The sequence below is a fragment of the Setaria viridis genome, chromosome 7 (assembly GCF_005286985.2).
Source record: "Setaria viridis chromosome 7, Setaria_viridis_v4.0, whole genome shotgun sequence".
NCBI lineage: Eukaryota > Viridiplantae > Streptophyta > Magnoliopsida > Poales > Poaceae > Setaria > Setaria viridis.
This window is the reverse complement of record NC_048269.2, coordinates 33,759,411-33,777,753: the sequence shown is the minus strand read 5'-3', so window position 1 is coordinate 33,777,753 and position 18,343 is coordinate 33,759,411. Positions and strand designations below refer to the sequence as shown.

The 18,343-nt window shown below is 44.9% G+C and overlaps 3 protein-coding genes and 1 long non-coding RNA gene across 11 annotated transcripts; 1 reads left to right on the top strand and 3 right to left on the bottom strand.

Annotated features, from left to right (window-relative positions):
• Positions 1-37: 37 nt before the first annotated feature.
• Positions 38-6,566, bottom strand: LOC117863502 (uncharacterized). Of its 2 annotated transcripts, XR_004642242.2 has the most exons (10): positions 6,357-6,566; positions 4,677-4,865; positions 4,224-4,316; positions 3,856-4,038; positions 3,638-3,740; positions 3,365-3,550; positions 2,188-3,284; positions 1,635-1,868; positions 1,402-1,473; positions 38-693 (listed from the first exon to the last, which is right to left on the bottom strand). XR_004642242.2 is itself a non-coding variant. In XM_034747228.2 (9 exons), the coding sequence occupies exons 1-9, from the start codon at positions 6,564-6,566 to the stop codon at positions 639-641; spliced, it is 2,583 nt and encodes an 860-aa protein (XP_034603119.1). In that variant the 3' UTR covers positions 38-638. The 2 variants fall into 2 exon arrangements, 1 of the variants encoding a protein (XP_034603119.1); XM_034747228.2 differs by having other exon boundaries at positions 1,402-1,868.
• A 754-nt stretch (positions 6,567-7,320) lies between these two features.
• Positions 7,321-9,303, top strand: LOC140223271 (uncharacterized). 5 transcript variants are annotated; one of them, XR_011898626.1, is made up of 3 exons: positions 7,321-7,547; positions 7,765-7,890; positions 8,256-9,303. It is a non-coding gene; the product is annotated as an uncharacterized lncRNA (long non-coding RNA). The 5 variants fall into 5 exon arrangements; XR_011898625.1 differs by having other exon boundaries at positions 7,490-7,625; XR_011898623.1 differs by having other exon boundaries at positions 7,765-9,303.
• Positions 9,304-11,734: 2,431 nt separating this feature from the next.
• On the bottom strand, positions 11,735-15,278 carry LOC117863505 (cytochrome P450 714C3). Of its 3 annotated transcripts, none has more exons than XM_034747232.2 (7): positions 15,137-15,278; positions 14,945-15,042; positions 14,430-14,625; positions 13,223-13,449; positions 12,904-13,151; positions 12,472-12,829; positions 11,735-12,396 (listed from the first exon to the last, which is right to left on the bottom strand). In XM_034747232.2, exons 2-7 carry the CDS (start codon positions 15,032-15,034, stop codon positions 11,971-11,973), a joined length of 1,545 nt encoding a protein of 514 aa, XP_034603123.1. In that variant the 5' UTR covers positions 15,035-15,042; positions 15,137-15,278; the 3' UTR covers positions 11,735-11,970. The 3 variants fall into 3 exon arrangements, with proteins under 3 accessions (XP_034603123.1, XP_072151300.1, XP_072151301.1); XM_072295199.1 differs by having other exon boundaries at positions 14,945-15,035; positions 15,137-15,277; XM_072295200.1 differs by having other exon boundaries at positions 14,945-14,990; positions 15,137-15,272.
• A 627-nt stretch (positions 15,279-15,905) lies between these two features.
• On the bottom strand, positions 15,906-18,238 carry LOC117863506 (uncharacterized). The gene is made up of 2 exons (XM_034747234.2): positions 16,841-18,238; positions 15,906-16,047 (listed from the first exon to the last, which is right to left on the bottom strand). The coding sequence occupies exons 1-2, from the start codon at positions 18,236-18,238 to the stop codon at positions 16,024-16,026; spliced, it is 1,422 nt and encodes a 473-aa protein (XP_034603125.1). The 3' UTR covers positions 15,906-16,023.
• Positions 18,239-18,343: the final 105 nt, after the last annotated feature.

Sequence of the window (18,343 nt, the reverse complement as noted above, 5' to 3'; positions counted from 1 at the left end):
AAATCTCGAGGAAAAACTGTCACAAATTCCAGATTACTGACATGGGAACACACAATAAAAGGCATTTTCTTTTGGCAAAGACTAGATGCTTCTATTAAGACTGTTATAATCTAACAGACATTCTGTATACCTACCATTTTTCAAGCAGCTAAAATTACTTCAAGCAACGGGGCCTTTCAACACAAGACCTCCCGCCAAAGGCAAACTGTGGCTAAAACACTATCTCATTACACATGGACATGGAGAGATCCAGCTCTCCAATGATCCTAAGCTCAAAACAACAGAACTAATTATCTCTATATCTTCTCCAACATATCCTCTCCCTCACGACCTCTGAGGGGCCGCCATAATCTGTAGACAAGAAACAAGGGGACTTCCCCCCCAAAAAGTATCTACATCTCATCAAGTCTCAGCGTCCCTTCTTTCTTTCATTCTTCCTTTTCTTATTCTTTCTCATCCTTTTTTTCCTAGTCAAATGCGGGTGTGAAATTTCAGTTACAGAAGCACATGCTGCATTGCAGCAGACATGACAGGCCACTGGAGTGAGGATGAAATGACAGGATGTACAATATGGTGTTTGCCATTGCTGCTATGGGTGCACACATTCATCAGTATTTCCTCTTAGCCTGTGCTGCCTCTCAGGGTAGCGGTGGAAAGTCACCACTGTCCTTGAGGCTGTATGGCTGAGCATTCCTGTAAATTTTACAATTTGGGGTCAGCCATTGTAAACTCTGAAAACAAGTGTGGTCAGTCTACAGGGTGAATGTGGTACATGAGGGAAAAGGAGTACATTTTCAAGCTGAACTAGCATGCTTTCTACCTTGAAAACAAGTGTGGTTAGAGCATATCAAAAGTAGGTTCTTTCTATAAAGAAAAGTAGGTTTTTAAATTAGCATAACTGTATGGTGTAGGACATGTCCCATGTGTTTGAGAAATGCACATCAATATCCCCAAACATGGTCTAAATGTATGGCAGTAGCAAAATTAGACTAAGCCAGTAAAATTTGCCCAAACACATCTGAAAAGCCTCATCCAAATCCAAGGATACCACTTAATTTGTAGATTTTACATGATAATAATCATGCGGCCAATGGCAAATTAGATCGCCTGGCATTATTTGCAACTATGAATTAAAAAGGACTGAACCTCAACTGGCCCAATTATACAAGTTTAGGGGGTAAACGTGCACAGTTCTCAAGACCAAGGACCTCAGTAAGACATTCTTGAAAGTTTAGGGGCCTAGGTTGTAATTTAATACAAATATTAATGCCCAACAGTGAACATCACAAAAGGATCTAAATAACGTTGCATAAACACCAAACCAACAAAGAGCTAAAACATCTCATTATTGTAACATGTAAATGGGCACTAAATTACATGTCCATCCCATCAAATACTTACCTCATTCCATTCAAACCTGCTACGGAGTTTTTTGTGGCAGGCATGCGGCTCACAGACTCAGAAACTTGATTGCTGGAGGCAGAATCTGATCTGTTAGCATGGTCCTTGGAGGTAACTTCCAAAGGCAATGTCCCCAAGGTCCCAAACTCAAGTTTACTGTCTTGCGGGACCATGAAACCATTGCCATGAAAATTATCCCTTCGAACCTGGGAAGATGGAGAATGAGCTGGTACCTTCAATGGATCCCTTGGAGACTGGGAAGATGGAGATGGCATTGGCATATTCATTGGAGATGGTATTGCATGATCATTTGCACCAGGAACATCATGCCGTGATTCCTGAAGAGGTACCATATCGATAGGCATATCTGTTCTGACATGGTGATGAAGCTTTTGATAATTATTTGAAGAGAAATGATTCCTTCCTCTCTCCCCGTGTCCAACAGGTGGCCTGTCCTTGCGCAAATTCTACAATATCAAACAAGGCAGACCAAATTAGCATGCCCACTAGATAAAGCTGTCCAAATAATACAAAATTGACACCTAACCTAGCAAAACTAATGCTATTCTGCAGTAAAAACATAAGCATAATGGGGGCATCTTCTAGGTTATTGCATAAAAAGAATAGGAACCCAATAACATAATAAATGAATTATAAGAACATTAGCATGTGCATTCGCATGTATATCATGTGGAACAAATATGAGCAAGAGACAGATAGAGCTTATTCAAAAGTGATGATTTAAGTTTTACAAGCACAAGATGAATGTCCAAGAAGGGAACATACTGGGTCAGGAAAGTAGGTGCCTGTTCCATGGCCCCTCATAGGAATATGATCATCTGTTTGATAAACTGGCCTCCACACAACATAGCCAGGTGGATAAGGAGGACTAGGGATTGCTCCATTCATGCCAGCGTATCCATATGAATTTTTTCTGCCAAGACCATTTGAAGGGCGCATGTTCTGATATTGCAGGGGTGGTGGAGGCATTGGATAGTAATAATGATGTACGGGATTACCTTGCTGGCAACCTTGAGCAAACAGAAGATTATTGAAATTTGTTAATAAATCTCCAGTGAGATCTGGCACAATGTCATTGATGGTACCACCAGGTTGTGAATTTTCAGGTGTAAACATTGAATTAGATGTGGCCAGACCATTGACTAAGCCAGCAGGAGAGTAAGCATTATGCTCAAGGGGTGCTGGAAAGCTTCTTGAAAACACATTGTGATACTTAGCACCTTCAAAAGAGTGGTAAGATTTGCCTGTAAACTGATTTGCTGGCATCCCATGGTGTGGCAGATCCGTGTCATCTCTAACATCAACATCCTTACCATTTTCTGATTGGTAAAATTGATGTGGGGCACAGCGTCTCCCAGATGGCAAGGTACAGGTTTCACTAGCTATTTGTGAAGCTTCATAGAAGTCACAACCATTCCTCTCAGTTCCTGAATCAGTAGTTGCATAATCTGTGGCATTGGTACCTATCAACCCACCAGAAACGGACACTATCTCCTTGTGCCCAGCCACAGAGTTACATTGTTTTTGCTTTATTGAGCCATGATTGTTGGAATCTGAAGTGTCGATGTGACTAAACTGAGAAGACAGATCGCCACAGGAATTGCTGTATAAAGGTGAACTGCCCTTGATACTTTCCACATTCAAGCTCAGTGATAAGGAATCATTGGTAGCATGATCAGACAGCAGATCATCATCAGAAGAGCTCACTAAAACATCTAGTCTTAACCCGGTACAATTTCTCTTTAACGTGTTCCGGAAAAACTGATTCACTTCATTGACAGTAGAACAGGCAGGCACTTGAAGAATCTTCCCAAGCTTACGAGCACCAAAATCAAATGCACTGCGTATTCTGTAAAAATTTCCTATGCATGGAACAGTACAATTAAGCTAGAAATCCTGCTACGGTGCTACCACAGTTCAGATCTAGAGGCAAGAAACAAACCTTTGCTGACACTGCGTCCAAGATTGTTACTCTGCTTCAGTGGGTCAACTATATTCAAAAATTTTCGAGAGAATACTTGTGCATCTTTCTCAGAGTTTTTATGGGGGACACTAAAAGCCTCAGCACATTCTTTGAGAAACTCCTCCCGTGGAAGAAAACCATCATCATGAGTATCAGGCGGGTCGGCTGTTCAACAAAAACCATGTCAATGGCCAATAATTTCAGTCACAAAAATAGCCAACATACGGCATAATTAAGAGTTCATTAACTTACTAACTAGATCAGGTAGTGAAGATAATGAAACAGGACCAAACAAGCTGATTCCCTTATTATCCCAATCAAATTTGCTATAATAGTCAAGAAACCGATAGAGGACCTGCAGAAGGGCAGATAGTCATCTCACCTCTGGGAAGTTATGTATCTTGAAGAACTTTGATAAGGTGACAAAGAAAACTTATACATGCAGCAGCAAAAGTTATGCCGAAACTTACAGCTAATGGACCATCCAGAGACTTGTGGAAGATATGGAAAATGTATAGCACTAATGTCTCCAAGGCATAGGTAGAAATTAAACCATGGTGAGCACCAAGAATGCGGCTTTCATAATAACACCAGTCTTTGATTAGCATTATGCTTCTTTTGAAGAGGTGTTTTTTTCCAAAATTTTGATCAACCTACAAACAAAATTGGTATCGATGAGCTTAACACTGCAGTCTGGCATAAGTAACTCCAAAAGAGGCAGGAATCCTCGCAAGTCCAAGCTCAAGTAGGTAGATAAGAGAACATGCTATTAAGAGTATCAGATCTGAGGTTTAAGGAAAAGACAACGGAAACAACGAAGCAACTTTTGAAGTATTACCTTCTCAAGAAAACAAAGTGTACAGAGCCCACCAATCTGATTAACTGAGATGTCTACAACAATGTTTTGCACCAAACATTTCACCAGCTTGACCTGCCATCAGGAAGATCTATCATCGGATAACAATATAAGGAAAAAAAGTCACATATAGAAATATTGGTACATTCATATGTTCCACTTATATCATAGGCAAAACGGAGGGAGTTGCATTCAAGTACACAGAACGGGAAATTCTCACTTTTTTACATAATGTACAGAAATGAGCACTGGCATGTAGAGTGCAAGAAATTAAAAGGGAACTAGGGAAGTTAAAAGTATGCTCACTGGACAAGTGGTGTACATATGAAACAAACACCTCCACTGAAGTGAAAAATCTCAAAGATGATAAATTGATGTTTGACCTCAAATTGCATATATATTCGAAACGAAGAGCAATATGGTAAACTGAAATACCTCAGTGGCATGGATATACTGGACATCCTTGACCTCAAATTCAGAATCTTTCCTCCGCCCTTCTGATTTTAGAATAGCACATACTTCATTTGCTAGATTCTCATCGGAAATTGCAGGGCCGAATGCAGTCAAGTCAATATCTCCATCAGGAAGATATGTTTTCAATGGAACAGATCCAAATGGAAAGACCTATGTTTTACAAGAATAAAAGGTTAAGTTTGCAGCACCAGAGTAGCACAAACTTTGGTAAAATAGCGATATCTCACTCAGATGAATGTACAGAAGTGACAATACTAGTTAAATGTGTACATGTGAAATGCCATCTAGTAGAAGCAAACAAGTACCGCATTGACAAGCACCTCAGTGGCTTTCTCATTCCATTAGATGATTAAACTCATCCCTATAAATCTTGTAGCCAATTTATCTTAAGTTGTGACATATGTTTGCCAGATCTTATGTGTGCTATATGATGACGAACAATCCAAAATAACCTAAAAATCCACACAGCCAAATCAAAGACTTGATTCAAGCCTCAATGTATTACATCAATCCTAGATTTATTGTTGAGTCACTCATAGATTGGACCTTAATTTGGTCCGATCATCACAATTATATAATTGCAGGAGAAGTTTGGTACAACCATCATGGCGATTTACATATGATCCTTACCCAATTCAACCAATCCTAGTAACCATTTATGAGTAATTATGTAGAAATGCTGTTTCAATCCCGATGTTCCACCTTTTACACATTCACATATTTAATTACTTGTATGGACAACAAAAGATCATTAAATTGCAGTACAGTTCACATGCTTCTAACACACAATTTAAGAAATGTATGATAAATGAATACATGGTATATTTTAATATTATCAGGCAGGTAGGATCATAAATTCTATGATTCAATCCTACAATTAGATCCTAACAGACTATTTCCAGTTGAATACAAGATGTTTTGACTGCCTTGACTGGGGCATAACAAAAAAAGAAGTAGCTGTTCCTTCTCAAGTAACATGAGCAATGTATGAAAGGCCACATCACAAAAAAAAAGACATAAGATAAATGGTATGCCCAGCCCTCCAATCCACGCCAAAAAAAATTCACGGTGTTTAATGCGGTACACTGACACGTGTAAACCACCAGTTCGCACTCCCATTAAACGGCCCTCCCTGCCAAATCACGTGGAGACTCAAGTGCGCAACCGACAAAGTACATCAATATGATTATGCATCTGTATTCATCACCAATAAACACTTGACACCTCAAGGACCCAGCAACAAATGACAAGGATTTCAAAAACAAAACCCTGTATATATACTGGTTTCGCGGCAACCGCTAGGGTTAGGAAAATCACATGCCAGCCATTACAGTAGAGCTAAATGGAATAGCAAGCATGTCAACTACCAACTCTTCAGAAGGAACACGCCTAGCATGTTTATCCTACTTCAATTCCACAACGGCACAACCTAAAATATGAACAGTGGTGCTGAGACTCTAATGATTCCTCCTGAAGCACCCAAACTGCCATTGGCATAATCTGTAGAATGTGGTGGCACAACAGACACTGATTAAAAACCTAGGTGTATCGCCTGTGCTATTGATGCATAAAGCCCCAGCCTTTAAGATGCAGAACAATAAGACCGAACAACAATCGTAACAGGGAAGGTAAGCTGAGTACCTGATAGCCGGCGTGGAACCTGAAGAGGCGCTGGACGTAGTCGATAATGGCGGCGCGGAGATTCTCGGAGGAGACGGTGGGCTGGATCTTGTGCACCACAGAGAGCGTGGCGCTCTCGAAGCGCCGCCAGGCGTCCGGGGAGATCGAGGAGGGGTCCGGGTTTGCCGGCGCGGGCTCGGGCACCGGCGAGCACTCGTCGATGTCCACCATGGGCGCTGGAGCCCGAAGCCCCGCACGAGAACCTCTTCCCCGGCGGCGTCGAGCAACCAACCGCTGAAGGAGGCGATTTCAGGCGACGCCGGAAACAGCGACAATCCAAGGGACGTGCGTTGGGGGCCGGGACCTCCCTCGTGGGAGGATGGGAGGAGGTGATCGGCGCGGGCAGGGTCGCGATCTGGGCGCCGCCGGCGAGCGGGATGGAATAGGGAGGTGCAGGATTAGGGAGCACGGGAGCGACTGGAGTGGAGCCGTGTCGAGGAGAGAAAGGTTGCAGGAAAGCCCTGCCAGGGAGCCCTGCAAGGGGGCGTCGACACGGTTCTGCCGGCAGACTCATCACCACGCGCGCCGACAGGTGGGCCCCACTCCCTCCACGGTTCGCGCTCGCCCCTTCGGTCCTCCGCGCGGCGGGCGGCGGCGCGGCGGGGCGGGTCGCGAACATGGAAGGCGAGGGTTATGCCTCCGTGAGCCTCGCCGCGCTGGAGTACATCCACGTGCACAAGACGGCGCGGCTCGTGGAGGCCGCAGTGGCGTCGGGCGCCATCGCGGGGGCAGCGGGGTTGCCGAGGTGGAGCGCGTCTCCTGGTTTTCTTCCCCTTCCCCACCCGCGGCTAGCGAGGACGTGGGGGCGCAGCGACCCGCGGCCCGGTGGAGGGGCGGTGCGCCGCGGTCTTGCTGGCGGCCCGCCCCGGCCGTCGACACCAGGCGCGGGCCGAAGTTGCGCCGCCCACCCTTCGCTGCCGCAGCAGGCCCAGGCACCCCGCTGCCCGTCTCCGCAGCGCCCTCGGCCTCCCGCTCCACCCCGCCCACCTGCCCTCCGCCGGGGGCGGCCGCGCGTTTCGCGAGGTGAATGCAGGGGTCGGGACAGGCGCAGCGGGCGCGGTAGGAGCGGTCGGGGGGCCGTCGGCGACTAGCGTGCCCGAGCTGCTTGAGTGCCCTGTCTGCACCTGCTCCATGTTCCCGCCCATCCATCAGGTGGGTGCCTCGCTTCCGCTTCTTCGATTTCAGATGGGATTTCAGATGGGGTTGCGTGCAGATTTGGGGATCTCGGTGGTGAGTTCCCATCCTTGGAGGTGTTGAATCAAATATTTGTAGTTCATGATTTCAAGTGCCCGATTGAGAAATTAGCATCTGTCGGGTGAACAGTTTAACCAAAGATATCAAACGAATTCTAATTTGGTTAACTCTGCAGATGGGGTATGCAAAAATTGATGGCTTCTAATGCCAGCACATTGAATAACCAGATTTCCAGCCAAGCATGCAAAAACTTCTTTATCATGTGCCCCTCTCCTATCTGGATCTCAAGCAAACCATGGATGTAAGGATGTATCATTCTGTGCATTGTTTCTAGGAGCAGCCCTATGCTCTGCTGTGGTGCCGCTTGATTTAGTTCAATCTAGTTCAATCGGTTGTCACTATCTTCTGCCTGTGCCGCTCGGTTTTTAGCCACTGCCTTTGGGTTACTGCAGCTCTGCAACAATGATTTGGTTCTGTTCTGCTGTCACTACCAGTTGCAGCCTAAGCTCCTTGATTAACTGCTTGGCAGCGGCAGCCACTCTTGGACCTCTTTCATTTTTCTTTGTGGTTCAGTTTTGCTTCTCGTCTGATTTGAATTTCTCTACTTGCTGGTCAGCAACAGTAGCAACCTAGTGGCTTTGACGTTCTGTACCATTTTGATTGCAGCAACAGCTTGGCTTTTCTCTCTCTGATTTTCAGCCACGGTATCAGGTTGACCACGGCAAGCATGTTCAGCTATCAGCTTGTGCATGTAAGTAGCACAGAAGCAGGGAGCGGCGAGGTTTCAAGTCTCAGGTAATGTCATTTGTGAAGTGTCATTTTCCTGCAGCAGTGTATATGGTAGTCTTTGTCTGCTTGTTATTCTCTCTATGTAATTCCTTGGTTGATCTTTTGACGGATGATTGGTTTAATAAATTTTAGTGAATGTTTGGTTTAATCAATTTACGTTATTATTTCTTCCTTGCATGTTAATCCCTTTGCTTGGTCATTATAACTTGGTTGGTTTAATTTGATATGCAGTGGCAATCAGTTCTTCCTGGATGTATAATTCATATTCATGTTGATTGCCAGTGAGTTATACTACTGCATCAGCTCTCCGATTTAAGATAATTTGAGATGCTAACTTATTCTATCTGCCCGGAGCAATCTGTTTGCCTCTTGCTTTACTTATGATTGGGATTTGGAGATGGTGCAAGGTGGAACCTTGGGAAGAGTTCATGACTTTCTGGGGAGTCGATGCTAATGCGTTGTGTTATAGCTGTGATTTTAAAGCCTTTGCGGGTTTAATTTTTACAGGCAAAAATATGCTTGCATTCATTCATCCTGGATGGGGAAACAACGTACTTGCACGCTTGGTTAATAAAGGAGCTTGTTCTTGAACACAGATAGTTGTTCCGCCGGCCGCTGGGTTTATGAAGGCGCAAATTTGGCAGATTGGTCAACTAAAAGCCAGCAGTCAACACTACATACAGACATATCTATTGTGGTTTCAGGTACCAAAGGTATAATGTGAATTTTGGAATATAGCTACGCTGACTGCTTGCAGTTGAACTCTGTGCAAAGTTGTAGCTTAGCTCTCAAATGGAAATTTAGGTGCCTTGCCTTTGTTTACATTTTAGCTCCTGATTCGGCAATGCTTGCAACTGAACTTATTTGAACTGACGTGCATATGATAATTCATAGAGATAGAACCAATCTACTGAGCACAATTATTTGACCCTGTGCACGCTGGGGGGTGCTCATCTCTACTTCTCTATCTCTATCCGAGTTCTGAATTTGATCAGTAAAGTATCTTCTATTTGACAACGCATGCAGTACTGTGATAATTATTTAGAAACTGTGATCGTACCAGGGTTATGAAAAGCAAAACACTGACTAGTTGGATAGGATTTCTTGTAGTGGGAAATAGACCATGGTGTTTGTTCAATTGTCCTGTAGTAAAATTCTTTTGAAAGGAAATTTGTTTTGCTTCTAAGTTGAGGCACGTTGTAATACGAAGTTGTAGCTCCATTTTTTTGGTATATTTCAATCCATGAGCATATTTAGTTTTTCATTTGCAAAGCAAAAAAAAAAATGCATGTGCTCATTCCCTTGCCCTTCCATTGTATGCGGCTATACTTCTGCTCCTTTGTGTTTGTTTCTCAAAGGACAGTGACAAATTTAACCTGCATTCAACTTATTCTCACTTAACTTGCCATCCTTGTTCCTGTTATTCTAAGCTGATACTACCTGTGTCTGGATTGTTTTGTAAGGGTATCTGTGGACAAATCTGCACATACTTGGCTTCTGCTCCTGTAATAGTCCTCGAATGTTTGTAGCATGATATTGTCTGAAGGAAAATCAATAGTTTTCTTCCAGGATTTTTCTTGCTTTGGAGTTTGCAAGTTGCTGGCTACATTTTCAGTCTCCTTTAGTGATAGATAGTGTGCTTATCTGGTCTTTTTCTTTGCTAGGAATATATGTATTGTTTACAAAGTATAACTGTTTGGTTATCTATCTTCCTCCTAGAACCCAAGCTGACATGTTAAAATGGGCCATTTGCATGTTCGTACATATGCCTGATGCTCTAGGATTCTCACCACTTACATGTTTGCTTCTGGAACTAATGAGCTCATAATTTTAAGTTTGCAGAGAATGGGTGTCATCCTTCAGGACTTCAGCTTTGAAGCTAACTGAACTTAACTCGAGCGCTTTGGCTAGCACAGTCCCTAACTTTCAGAAGAGCGTTGGTATCAAAAAAAAAAAAACTTTCAGAAAAGCGTGAAGGAAACACCGAATCCCAAATTGCTAAGCGCCGGATAGCAGGACCGATGAAGACCCTGTTTGGGAGAGCTTGGGGCTAAAATGAGCTAAAGTGGGGGTGCTAAACTTTAGCCCCCCACTAATCATTTAGTCACTTGGGGGTAGCTAAAATGGACTAAATGGACTAAAAAGTGGTCCCCCTCTACCACTTTCCCCCCCTGCCCCCTCCCCTCTCTCTCCTCCCCTCACTCTCTCTCTCTCCCCACTCCTTTGCCCGAACGCCACCACCGCCGCCGGCCCCGCCCGCCCCCGCCGCCTCCGCCCGAACGCCGCCGCCGCCGCCGGCCCCGCCCGCCCCCGCCGCCTCCGCGCCCGACCCCGCCCGGCCCCGCCGCCTCCGGCCGGCCCCGCCCGCCCCCGCGCCCTCCGCTCGCTCGTCGCCTCCGCGCCCGGCCCCACCACCTCCGCCCGAACGCCGCCGCCGCCGCCGGCCCCGCCCGCCCTCGCCGCCTCCGCGCCCGACCCCGCCCGGCCCCGCCGCCTCCGGCCGGCCCCGCCCGCCCCCGCGCCCTCCGCTCGCCCGCCGCCTTCGCCGCCTCCGCGCCCGGCCCCGCGCCCTCCCCGCCGGCTCCGCGCCCGCCCCCGCCGCCTCCGCTCGCCCGCCCCCGCGGCCTCCGCGCCGGCCGATGACGTTCCCGTCGAGGTCCTGCTCCCACAGCCCGGTCAAGTCCTTGCGCACCACGACGTCGTCGTCGAGGAGCATCACCCGCCCAAGCTCAGGGAAGAGCCCAAGCTCAGGGAAGAACTGCTCAGGGGTAGAGGAGAGGAGATGAATGAGGGTAAAAAAGTCTTTTGGCAATCAAAGTGCTAAAGTTTAGCCTCCTATCCAAACACCCCACAGTGCTAAAATTTAGCACTCTATTTGAGAGGGCTAAATTTTAGCCCAAGGCTAAACTTTAGCCCCTTCCTCCCAAACAGGGCCGAAGACAGGTAGCAGCCGAAGCAGAGAGCAGCTCGCCGTGTCAACAATGCGCGAATGGCTCTTTTGATTCCAAACTCACGTCACAATGACGCGTTAGCTGCAAGTCAGCAAGTGATTAGTATTATACGTCGAGTGATAATTCGAGGCACGGTGACAGTTGTTTTTGAATGACAGCGTAGCTTTAGGCTTACGGTCAACATCTTGCATTTGCATTTGAATTGAATTCACCATGAACTATTCATAAAGTGCTTTGCATGATATTTTTTAAAATAATAATTGACATTTTTTCAAATTTTGTGTGCCCGTGGCAAAGCACGGGCTATTACCTAGTACAATACTAATCAGGAAACTCCGGATCCAGTCTGAATGCACTGATAATCTGATACAGGCTGATCCTTGCTTCTTCCAAGCAGATCACTAATAACACCAACAGAATATGTATATAGAGATTATAGAATATGCATTGTACTTGCTTCTTGCAAGCAGATCACTAATAGTAACAAGCTCATCTTCTATCTGGTTACAGCAGGAGCAGGGTCTTCTATCTTGCTACCAAAATGTATCGCTGATTAACTTTGCAACCAAAGACGCATCCAATAAGCTATAAGCACTGCGACATTGATAGACACAGGCCACACGCGAACCATGCTCTGATCATCACAGCCTTGTCACCACCAGGGGCATGCCGAAGCCAGGCTCAATGGTCAGCCGGAATACCGGCGCATGCCGATACCTGGGCGACGGCACGAAGGCGAACCTGCTCAGCAGTCGCGCCAGCACCACCTTCAGCTCAACCATCGCCAGGTTCTGCCCGATGCAGGTCCGGGGCCCGTGTCCGAACGGCATGTACATGTGTGCCGGCCTGCACGCCGCAGCCACGCCGTTGGCGAACCGGTCTGGATGGAACTCGGCGGCGTCCGGACCCCAGGCATCCTTGTCCTGGTGCAGCATCGATCTGGCCACCTGGATAATTGTTCCGCCGGGGACGTCCAGGCCGCCAATCTTGACGTCCGTCAGGGCTTCGCGCATCATCAGCGACGCCGGAGGATACAGCCGGAGAGTCTCCTGGATCACCATCGTGATCTGCATTTGTAACTCGTAGTGTTAGGCGGTTCATATGCAATGCAATGGATGGATAGAGAACGGATGAACGCTCACAATTTTGAGTCGGCGGAGAGCGTCCACATCAAGCGTTGCTCCTCCCTGGCAGACCTCTACTGCCTCAGCTCGGGCGTGTTCCTGCCATTCAGGGTGTGTGGACAGTAACATCAGGCACCAAATGAGGGTGACTGCTGTGGTCCCATGCCCAGCAAAGTACATGCCCTTGCAGTTGCCGATGATGAAGTCCTCGGCATCATGCCCTTGCAGTTGCCGACCTTCTGCGCCATCAATAATGACGCGAAGAAGGTCTTTGTCCACGCTGTTATTGTGTTCCTTTATGACATCCAGGATCAGTAAGCGAACTTCCTCCTCCAACTTTCTTATTTCTCGGTTAGCGCTGGTAGGTAGGTACTTCCTGTAACAGTGTTAACGATATACTACATCAATTTCAAAATTCTTTCTTCTTGCTGCGACAAATTATGTACTTACCAAAACGCAGAGAGTCCCACCAGGGCATCTTGCTGAGAAACTGCCTTTTGAAGCTGCCTAAGCTTGCAAAATATCTCTTCTCCTCTTGTGAAACTACTCCCAAAACAAACCCTGGCGATTACATCTGCTGACAACTTCCGCAAGTAATCATCAACAACTATCTCCCTACTCCCTCCTACATTGTTGAGCAAACTCTCCCATGATTCCAACAACGGAGCAGTAGCATCCTCAACCAGCTCTATCATACCCTGCACATATACAGCATTCTTGGCACTCCATGTTTTTCAGCTCAAGATAATAAGCAATTGTACTGCAGTACCTTAATCTTATCCATGAAGAACTCCGGCGCAATGAGCTTCCTCTGATAGGCCCAGTCATCACCATTCAATGTAAACAAACCTCCACCAAATAAGGCTTTGCGAGATCTTTTTAGATAATTAGGCTTCCCCAGCTCTGATGGCGTGCGGTGACCAATGTCCTTCACCATTTCTGGATCAGAAACATGCAGTATCTCTAGAGCTCCTGTTGAGTATACGAACACCGGGCCTGTTCAAAATTAACCATTCACTTGCATCATTGTGAGAAGAATTGACACAAATAATCCAGAAAATAGATATGGATGTGGAAAAGAACCAGAATAGATATGATTCTTTTTAAATGGGATGTTTATCAAACTTTGGGTGTTCTATAATTCTCATTAACATAGCAGATCTTGCGCATCAACTAGCTAGGAAAAGCACAATCTCCCCACAGGAAACACAACATACAGAATCAGTGCGGAAATTTTAATCCGCAAGTCAACTGATGTCCCTTTCAAAGAAAGAGATCCTATTATATTTTAAGAGGACCCTAGATACCAAGTAAAACTATATTGTTAACCAGATAGACTTTGTTTCCAGTGGAAATTTCTTAGGAAGGTGCATGTAAGCCCAAATGGCCAACACTGTATATTTTAGAATGACCTGACATTCCAAGTAACACTATATTGTTAAACAGATAGACTTGTCTAATCAAATCCAGTTATTTCCGGTGAAATTCCTAGGAAGGTGCATGTAAACACCCCAAAAAATCTATTCACAGAGTTATCGCTACCAATGACTTTCAGCACAACATTTGTTTCGTCCTTAGAAGAGCATCATGCTACCATTTCCCTCACATGTTTAGTTTAAAGAATTTCCCATTTATTCACACCTGAGGTAAACTAAAAGAAGAGAAAGAAAAGGCTGTTTTAATTTATTGATGATTCATTCTTGTTTTTCATAGGAAAAAGGAGTCAACATAAGGTGAATTGCCCAGTTAAAATTTCATTCCTCAAGAGATTGTTGTCAACCCATGCTTCTGTTAACTAGATGTTTATAGTGATGACATTCTGGAACTTATTCTGCATGGTAATTCACACTTCAACAGTTCACAGTTGTACAGGTCTCCCCAATATGTGGTTGTTCAAAAGACATAATTCAATATCATCAGTCTGATTGAACAGAAAACCAAATCACAATTAAAACACTTGCAGGCATCAGACGTACCATAAGTTTCCCTCCAGAGAAGGAGGTAAGGGAATACGGAGGACAAGTAGTTGTTGGCGTCTTGCGTCTGCACAATCTTTAGCCCTTCCTTGATCCTCTTCATCTCTCTGGTGTTGCCATAGAGCACAGTAGGCTCGGGACCCTTTATGCCTTGCCGCTTCAGCTTCTTCCTTATGTTCTCTGATCTTAGACATACCTGGTGTAACAAGTATGACAGAGCCAAGCTAAGAATAAGAAGAGCAATAGTAAGTGCAGGCAACTCCTCCATGAGGCATAGGAAGAGAGGAAGAAAGTAATCTGTGGAAATATTCAGATATAAGGCAATGCCAGATATGCTAGAGTACACTAGGTCTTCAAGAAACCACCTTTATATTTCTTTAAGATCCCGAGCATTCGAGTCTTGTTTGACCTTTGCACTTTTTTTTATAGGCTGCTTCTAAACCTTGGCAACCATTAACAATCAATTGACCAGATGACTTTTGTATGATATCATCAAATAATTGATGGCTACTTACCATTGGTTTCTGCCAATCTACTCGAAATATGCCCTCCATGTTTCCCCTGACAAAAATATAAGAGCCAGTCTTCAGTTCCACTCCAGACATGCTGTATTCTGCAAGACACTAATTTAGCTCCAGAGCTTTAAAAAATAAAAAAGAAACTAAAAGGCACATGCAGCAGTTTAAAAGGAATAGGAAAATAATTACCTCAGCAGTCAGACAGCCACCAATGGATGCTACCCTGTCTGAAAAGGACGCAAGCTGGAGGCACCTTGAATCTTTACGTGTATAAGCATTGAACAATTGAGAAATAGAAGGTATCAAATACCATTACATACTTTCCGGAGCTCAGAAAACTGTAGGAAAAATATGTGATTCAATTCATCACAAGAAGTCATGAAGGCACTATAGAATAAAACAAGAGGAACTTTAAATAAACAGTGGCAGAGCCAGGCATCATTGAGGATGCATTAGGTGGTGATGGTGGGATGTTGCAGGCTTGTGATCACTTCCACTGCAGCACAGTTGACGAGCCCCAAGGCACCAAAAGGGTAAGTCTCCCTGAATTAACAGGAGCCACTGCTGTATAAGTTTAGTTCACATAGAGGAAGCACTTTGTCATCAGGAAAACAGAGATCATGGCAGCCTTGTTACTGTGAGGGTCATGCCGAACTCAGGCTCAATGGCCAACCGAAATGACGGTGTGTGTTGATACCCGGGTGACATTGAGAATGAGAATTTGGTCAGCAGGCATGCAAGAACCACCTTCAACTCTGCCATTACCAGGTTTTGTCCAGTACAGTCTGGGTCCATATCCAAGGCAATCACTACTGGTATGGTGCTCTAGCTTAAAATACTTGGTAATGAACATATGAGTGATGGCTTGTCCTTTTCCTGACCTACTGACCTTTTCTCATTGTTTAGATTGCTGTCAGATCCTGGGTGCAGGGCAGAGACCACCTTGAAAATGTGGCAAGTATTCATCAGTAAACTTGTAGCTCCTTGATTTCTGGCACTCTGCTTGCAAATTTACCCTTCCTGTTTTACCTCGTGAAAACATACAGCCTCCACACAATAGTATATAATTCTGCATTCTATAATTGGCATGATACAAGAGACTAGATTTGTAGTGGCAAGAGGTACACCGGAAAGAAAAAGGAACAAAGTTACAAAAAAACACTATGCATGAGCTTCAAATAAAAAATGAAGAATTATCAGCATTGGAGATTGGTATCCTTTTTAACACGAGGCAAACATCAGAAAAACAACAATATATTTTTTAATCACGGATTAAACTTTAAAGTGGAGAGTTAAGCAATAAGTATAGTTTAGAAGAATGAAGCATAGGAATTTACAGAGTTACAGTCATATGTATGAGTCAAACCATAGCAAGTATCATGCACATCAAGTCTTCAAGACAACGGATCTTTTTAGGCACTTGCTGAAGAATGCGTGGGCAAACTTTCAGGCAGAGTGTTAGTTACATACTTACAGTCTTCTAAGCAACCGGATATAAGAAAACTACCAAACACAAGGTAACAGTTGAACAGCAGCAAGAACCAGTATGTGCTTTTTGCTGAACTGAGCAAGGTTGGGGAGGGGGGATTATGTTCCTGAACTTGGTTACAAGAACCCCTTGATGGATCACGTCAGCAAACACAAAGTTTGAACTTCAAATTAAACTTGAATTTTTTCGCAAAAAAGTAACACAACACTGGCAACAATCACACGTCATCAAACAGCAATTTGGATCAACAGGTATGTACTGGATAATTAGAACATAGACCACCAACTTCTTCTTGTATCTACACGTGTTGTAGTTGTACTCTGGGATCTATGGCAAAGTTGCCTTCTAACATTGCCAGCAGGGTTGGTGAAGCATAGAACTAGAGCTAAACTGACAAGACTTACAACTGGAGCTGCTGCAATAAACAGCCATCTATGGCGCCCATTTGCTCCATTTGGCTCCTGTGCAGAATAAACAGCATGTTCATGTGCATTAGTCTCTTCAATTGTATCACCAGCTGTATTAGAAATTCCTTCAATCTCAAGTTCATAAGAAGTTTCTTCAACAGTTTCCTGCAGATGGTTATGCTCCACCCCATGGACACCTCCCTCATTGGCTGTTGCACGCTTGGACCTCTCATATTCCATGTCATCTGTAGGAAGCTCATATCGACAAACTGGGCATGTATTCCTAGAACTAAGCCATGGCAAAATACACGATGAATGATATAGATGCATGCACGGTAGCTGTTTTGCTACAGTTTTGATAGGCATCTCATCTTTGCAGACTGGACACATTAAATTACCGTTTATCTCATTGCTGGTGGAGATGACCACAGATGCAAGATTTTCAACAGAAGATGTCGCTGCAGGTGGAGGTCCTCTTGTGGTATTGTTATCCTCAGCAAACTGTTCTAGAAGCATTTCAAACTGTCTTGCATCAACATAATCACCAGGATTCCCAGTAAAATGTCTCCTGATTTCTCGCCCTTCTGTGTCTGCATTCAAATTAGTCCCATTTATTCCTTGGTTTCCAGCTATTCTCCAGGTCCACACAGTATCTTCAGATTCCTGCTCATTCAATTCACTTGGGGCGATATCATGCCATGGCTGCCAGCGCTCCTGCATGGCGTTGCCTGCTTCATCCAAATCAGATTCTTCTGACTGCTCATCTTCATCATCTTCTGGATCATCTGAATCCCACTGGTCCAGTCCAGCATTCATGGGATCAATATCTGTATCTGTGTTCATGTAGCTCTCACTGTCAAGTTGAATGACAATCTCCCTTCCCATTGTGGTTTGGTGCTCAAGAGAAGCATCTGATTCCCCACCATCATCACCAAAACTGATATTTGATTCAATTTCACCAAACACAGAATCAGCATAACTGAAACCATCACTCTCATCATCTGAACCGTGCCATCTTTGGGGTCGGTTTGGCGTAGAACTATATGATGCATGCTGACGTGCGACTGTTGGAGAATCAACATCTGCTTCATGACCTTGTCTAGCTAAGTTGATCAACTGGGAGAACTGCTGTGAGAAAGCGTCCTCTATGGGTTCATGCCTTGAAACCCTGGATCTTTGCCTTCGCCATCTTGTTTGTCGATTAGTTCTGGTAGGCTCATCCCTGTTGTTGTCACTAAGCACAGTCATCTTGCACTCCCTGCATATGGCTAAAGCTTCAAAGCTATCGGCAATCTCAGTATCCAGAGTAAAAGGTCTTGTGCAAACTAGGCATTGCACATCCGGCTGAGTGTTGAGGAGTCCATAGCTGCTGGAGTGGCTTTGCTGATCAGACATTGAAAAGCTGGTTCTGTCAAATCTCAAATGTGAGGCACTTCTTGAGACATGAACTGGACTCAAGGAAAGCAGGAAACCACTCTCGATCTGCTGGATAACTGGATC

Coding starts and splice junctions, on each gene's coding strand:
- LOC117863505 (XM_034747232.2), bottom strand. CDS start 15,034: ATGTCTGGAGTGGAACTGAAGACTGGCTCTTATATTTTTGTCAGGGGA. Junction 13,450..14,429: donor TCTCTGGAGGGAAACTTATG/GTACGTCTGATG, acceptor AATTTTGAACAG/GCCCGGTGTTCGTATACTCA. Junction 12,830..12,903: donor GTGGGACTCTCTGCGTTTTG/GTAAGTACATAA, acceptor ACACTGTTACAG/GAAGTACCTACCTACCAGCG.
- LOC117863506 (XM_034747234.2), bottom strand. CDS start 18,238: ATGTCTGATCAGCAAAGCCACTCCAGCAGCTATGGACTCCTCAACACT. Junction 16,048..16,840: donor TTATTGCAGCAGCTCCAGTT/GTAAGTCTTGTC, acceptor CTACAAATCTAG/TCTCTTGTATCATGCCAATT.
- LOC117863502 (XM_034747228.2), bottom strand. CDS start 6,566: ATGGTGGACATCGACGAGTGCTCGCCGGTGCCCGAGCCCGCGCCGGCA. Junction 4,039..4,223: donor CACTTTGTTTTCTTGAGAAG/GTAATACTTCAA, acceptor TTTTGTTTGTAG/GTTGATCAAAATTTTGGAAA. Junction 3,741..3,855: donor CTCTGGATGGTCCATTAGCT/GTAAGTTTCGGC, acceptor GCCCTTCTGCAG/GTCCTCTATCGGTTTCTTGA.